The 6000-nt window shown below is 39.1% G+C and overlaps 2 protein-coding genes across 2 annotated transcripts; both read right to left on the reverse strand.

The window, feature by feature from the left end:
• Window positions 1-114: 114 nt before the first annotated feature.
• Window positions 115-2631, reverse strand: LOC132181287 (RmlC-like cupins superfamily protein). The gene is made up of 2 exons (XM_059594436.2): window positions 2393-2631; window positions 115-487 (listed from the first exon to the last, which is right to left on the reverse strand). The coding sequence occupies exons 1-2, from the start codon at window positions 2608-2610 to the stop codon at window positions 283-285; spliced, it is 423 nt and encodes a 140-aa protein (XP_059450419.2). The 5' UTR covers window positions 2611-2631; the 3' UTR covers window positions 115-282.
• A 694-nt stretch (window positions 2632-3325) lies between these two features.
• Window positions 3326-5797, reverse strand: LOC132182074 (berberine bridge enzyme-like D-2). The gene is given in 4 exon segments (XM_059595282.2): window positions 3326-4387; window positions 4389-4583; window positions 5347-5691; window positions 5693-5797. Coding segments are annotated over 4 exon segments (1698 nt in total). The 5' UTR covers window positions 5789-5797.
• Window positions 5798-6000: the final 203 nt, after the last annotated feature.

The raw sequence follows: 6000 nt of genomic DNA on the forward strand, positions 1-6000 counted from the left end.
CATATCTGTTTTCCTTGGCCGTCATTTTGCTTATCGGCATTGTGTTAACAACGACGTCGTTTGGCATTATTCAATCTTAACCATTCAAACTTTCTAGAGAGAGAGAGAGAGATCTGAGTAACAAAAACTAGTAACTAGTAGCAAAACTTTCAAACCATGTTTCATCACTTTACACAGAAGTAATGCCAGATAGATTCAATAGTCAATGGCATTGGAAGAAGACTATCAGGTTACTTGATCCAACATATACTGGAATATGTGGCAAAAGGCTTCAGTTCGTCACTAGCCCAGATTATAATGCTTATCGACACCTACTGAGACATCCCAAGTGCAGCTCATTCCTTTTGGGAATTCCACCAAATCACCAGCACCTATCTCGACTGACTCGGAAGACCCATCAGGAGTAACTTTCAGTTTTCCTTCAAGCAGATAGCAGGCCTCTTTAGTATCGTATGTCCATGGGAATTTACTTGGGGGGCAACTCCACCTGTTAACTCAAAATGCAGCAGAAATTTACATTAAAAATGGCCAGAAAGGAACTGCAATTGTGGAAAAGAATTACAGCTATTAATGAACAAATTATAGAAGAAGAAAAAGTTGTTGTATAACAGGAATGTCAAGCACATTAACTTGAAAACAGCATTGCCTTCTCCATTTTCTTTCAAAATATTCGGTCACAAATATCCTTAAATCTTCCTAGTAGTAATGGCTAGTTGAGACGAGAGAATATATTAGATTACATCACAATGAATGTTTTATGATGACCTTGTGTATTACAAATGCGTCAAATGCATGAAAGAAGTTCCTCCTTTTTAGTTGCTGTTAAGGTGAACTCACAGTTCAAGCTGCAAGTTGATATCAAGTTAAGCTTCATTTAACATGGACTCAATCCAAAGCCTAGCACATCCTTAATTCATGACTAATTTAGCATTATGTATTTGGGTGTACATATGTTGAACTCAAAGTAGCAGTTTGAATTCATTTAAACATATCAAGAAAATCTTTTGATTAGGCTGATTTTCCAAACACTAATTGATGGCAAAAATAATTCAGGAATTCCTGATTTTGTCAACTCAGTATATTCATATCTAAGCTGTAAGTTCCTATTGTCATCCACTAACTTTTCATAAAAGATATTCATATCTGGATTTATATCTGGAAATCCAGCAACACTTTTCATCCCCTAACTTTTATGAAAAGATATTCATATCTGGATTTAGTGCCACTAGCTACCACAAAAAGCTCAAGTTAGTCATGATGGAGAGGCTTTTGCTGAACATGTTGAAGAGTTCACAAGTGTGTAAGGGCTGCTCTCAAGGCTAGTAATGAAGCGTATGCCAAGCAAAATAACATCAAAGAGTTGATCATTTTGAAGTAGGTGACCTAGCATTGGTGAATTTAAGGCGTGAGAGGTTTGAACTGAAATCAAGGAAGTTTGGGCCACCTAAGGTGTTGAATAAGATCAGCTTGAATGCTTCTTCGCTTGAGTTGCAACCAGATTGCAAATCAGCCCCATCTTTAATATTTCTGTCCTGTACTCATTCCATCGGCTTGGATGGAGAAATAGAAGCTATTGAAAAGTAAGCTGATCAACAACCAAAAGGCTAGCCATATGTAGTCGAAGATGTGCTTATGTCAAAGAGGTTATTTCAAGGAGGGGCAACCAATATTTGCCGTTCTTGGTGAAGTAATTGGGAAAACCAGCTAGTGAGAAGAGCAGTTGAGAAAAATTAATCCCTAGGCATATGCTGAAACTATTAAGGCTTTCTCTTAAGAGCCAAGTTTTCTCCAACCCGGATGGGTTTATGCAGGGCATCTAAGCCCAAGACAGAGCCAGCACATTAGCTACTACAAGCGTGGACTTTTATATGTCTATGTTATTCATCATCATGTCTTTAGTGTCTTAAAGGATTATGTGATTACATGTGACTTTTTTACGAGCTTAGACATAAAAATTTCAGAACTAAATACTTCTTGGGATCCTTGAATTTGATCTTTGTTGTTCCAACTTCAAACATCTTTCTATCTTTCCTACAATCTTCTGTCCTATTGGTGGATATTCATTCCTCTTAAACCCTTTGTGTGTCAATCGGCTCGAAAGGTGGCATCTTTTTGCTGGACCAATCAGGTATACACTAGATCTACTGATTTAAGTTCTACCTGCTGCATCAATTTTGTAAAAACCCATCTCACTGAAGGGCTAAGGAGAACGCAGTTTTTATACAACACAACCAGACCCAGTTATTATGATATCACATTCCCCAGTGTATTGAGCAAAGTTCTTTCAATTCTAATCCCAAACCCACAATAAATACAACACAACCAAAGACTACCAAAAACACAACGTAGAAATCAATCAACAGAGAGGGAGAGAGAGAGAGAGGGCACGTACTTTGGCCATTTTCTGACACCAAGTTGGGTGAGCTTGGACTCGGGAGGGTTCCTCTCGATCTTGATTCCCAGTTTCTCAGTGGCCATGGTCTCCGCTCTTACTGAACAAAAGCGCCTCCCTACCCTGTTTCTTGAAAAACCCACGGGAGACGAAGTAAAAGGTAGTGAGTGTTTGGTTAGTAATGATTGGCCTGCTGATAGACCGCCAACACACGCCATGTGCAAGATCTTATGGTTTTCTTTCCTCGTTTTGCTCTTTTATATATATATATATATATATATATATTAAAAAAATGATTTTTTTTTTTTTTTTGTTCTTTCTATTTTGTTTGTCTTTTTATTTTGTATTTTCTTTTTTGGGGTTAATCAACAGACACAGGACACTATTTATGCATATTGTATTCAATTAATGTGTGTAATATTTTAGTAGTAATTTGACTACTTTGTTTCTTTTTATTCCCAATTTCTAGACCACTCACACCTTATCTTCAAATCGGAAACTTGTCTGGCCACTGTTTGGACCTGGTGGATTTGGAACGAACGAAACAGGAAAGCTCAGTTAAGTTTATACGAGGCGTAACTGGATGATTCCAGTTAATTTCAAGTTAGCCTTGGATGTTATTTAGTTGAGTAATAAAACACCATGTATTTATTAACAAACGGATTTTTTATTATTTTATTATTGTTTCTTAATCCTGCCCCCCACCCACCAAAAATCCCTTCCTAGCTGGCTTCCTCCCTGTCCGTGGTCCTTGTAATTTTGTGCATTTGTAGAATTTGTATCTGATAGAGATCGACACATGCAGCCACATATAAACAAGATCATGAGCAAGAAGTACATTAATTTTCACACAGAAACATGATCATGAGCAACACTTAACAGTTTAGTCTGTGAATCTAATGTGCTGACAGATCTTTGTTCTTAACATACAAGTTAGTATCCCAGGAGCTCACTATTTTTTTTCTCAGCTGTGAAACTGCAGATCGGAGACATTGGAGGAATACCCTGTTCATTCTTAAAAACATTGTAGGGATCAATTAGTGTCTTGGCTCTAACCAGTCTATCATAGTTTTTCAAGAAGTATTTTTCACCCCAAAGCCTGGCAGTCTCTACAGAGTCCACCTCAGATGGAACATTAGTGTTGACCAAATCCATCACTCCAAGGTCAAAGTCCATGTAATTAATATAAGCAGCCCTTGGGCCCCATGAAACAAAGGGTGTCATTGAATGATAAAACCCTCTTATCCAATCTATGTACTCGCAGCTTTTGTTATCATCTTCTTCCTGCCATGCCACCAGATACTGAATTGTAAAGAGGTTGCCTTTTCTGTGAGGAAAAGCGATGGATTTACTGCTTATTTTTTGCATAATCCCTCCATAAGGGTCTAAAATAACGTACCCTTTGGGCTCTTTCTCAAGAATCTCAAGAGCAGCCCTTATGCCACTAAAAGAAATCGGAGCTCTGATATAGTCTGATTTTGCCTTGAAATATCCCTTGTCTTGCAAATACCTGTTTTTCAAGTCGGAGACTGAGCTTCCATTGCTTAGGCCGGAGAAGAACACAACCGATTCAATCCAACTCATCTCCATGCAATCATCTTCTGCAACACCCAACTCAGGAAAAACCTGGTTTAAAATGGATATGGCTTTGCTCCTAGCACCCAGATAAAACCCTTTAAATGTAGCTGAAATTCCAGCAGAACTTACGGTTTCTGGCAGATCAGCACCAATGAAACATGACAAATAGAAGTCATCTTCTAAGTACTGGGGTGCAACATATTGCCACTTGTTCACCAACTTTGCTACATGTCGTTTGGTGCCTGGTCTAGAGACTGAAAAACCAGTCACAGTTGGTGGCACTTTCAACAGCTTGATTTTCCAAGCATAGACAATCCCCCAAACGCCCCCTCCGCCTCCTCTAATTGCCCAAAACACATCCTCTCCCATGCCTTCTCGGTCAAGCAACCTTCCATTAGCATCAATAAGAAGTGCATCCGGCCACTACATTATCGGCTGCAAGTCCATATTTCCTCGACAAGAACCCATATCCACCACCGCCAATATGCCCACCAACGCCTACAGTCGGGCATGACCCGGCTGAGAATCCATGGTTTTTGCTTGCGTCAGCAATGGCAGAGTACGTCTCACCAAGTGTTGCTCCTCCTTCCACCCATGCCGCCTCAGTTTCCACCTGTATGGAAATTTTCAAATTAAAGAAAGTACAAGAGTTTTCAACTCTAGACAATATGGCAAATTTAAATCGCTATCGATCACTTAGATAAATATTTACCTTTTCACTTATACAATGAGTTTTACAAAGGGAGCACAACAACTAACTTTGTACTCATGATACAATACTGCCGGAATAATAGCGTGCAGATTGCAAACTCTTAACGCTATTCTGAACAAGAAAATTGTGACAATTAGACAAGAAGAGGAGAAGAAATTGTGGAAGGGGAATTTTTATATCGTGACTTGTGCAAAGTGCGTCTAAAGTGTAAAAGCTTATTTAAGGTTGCGTTTGAAAAATAAACCCTTTTAAGTAAAAAAACACTTTTTGTGAAACTTTTGTCAAAAATGCGTTTTAGCTCTTTTTAGACTTTTTGGATTCTTAAAAGCACCTTTAATTTTTTTTTTTTACCAAACGAGTACTTTTTTTCTTCAAACTAACTTTTTGAGTGTTAAAAACACTTTTAGGCCCCTCAAACGTAATTCCAAACAGGCCTTAAATAGGACGCACGTGGCTACTGTCAGCACGTGGCTACTGTCAGCATGTGTTTACCCAAAAGCCGTTCTAGTTTTGGTAAAAGACAATCTTTATAAAGGACAAAAAATTCTTCGAACTTCTCAACGTGGAACATAGTGTAAGACACAAACTCACAAACGGATGGAAAGTTAAAAAAATTTCAAGTCGGAGAGAAAAATTAATTTTTCATTAAATAATTCAAAACCACCTCCACCGAAATCCGGTTCAAATTCATCATGTCAATGATGAAAAATGGAGCTCCGTCAACGGCGACGGACGAAGTGCCTTCGTAGCTGTGTCCGCCACACCTTACTCTAATTTCCCTCGACCCTTCTCTGGAGCACAATACAGTGTCAACTAGCTGGTCAACGCTCTCCGGAAGCACAATGGCTATTGGTTTAGGGACCGTGGACTCCGCGAACCTCAGATTTTGAATTGAAAAATTGAGGAGCTTATAGTAATTAGCCGGTGACTGGTCATCATTTTCCACGTCAGGGAATGTGGTGAAGTTGTATATGTCATGAAGAGTCAAACAGGAAGCTATGCTGTCTGTGGGTGCTGTCTGTGGGTGCTGCAGATAAACAGCAAGGAACAAGAAAGGCTAGGAAGAAGATCGTGATTATAGGAAATGGGTTTCTCTTGGATTCCATTGCTGGTTTGAGAAGAAGGCTGCGAGTGAATTGAAAAGAAGTGGAGCAGCAGTTGAATTTTTATGGAGAAAGAAGAGAATAATCTGATACGTTGAGGACAAACGGATGGAGAGATCAATGCAGGGGTGCTTTTATGTGTCCGGCCATTTGTTCAAGTAATATAATGGAAGTTTGAGGAAATTGGGCAAGTATCTATTGCGGGGAGGCTTCCG

Source organism: Corylus avellana, chromosome 5 (assembly GCF_965113065.1).
Source record: "Corylus avellana chromosome 5, dhCorAvel1.hap1.2, whole genome shotgun sequence".
Lineage (NCBI taxonomy): Eukaryota > Viridiplantae > Streptophyta > Magnoliopsida > Fagales > Betulaceae > Corylus > Corylus avellana.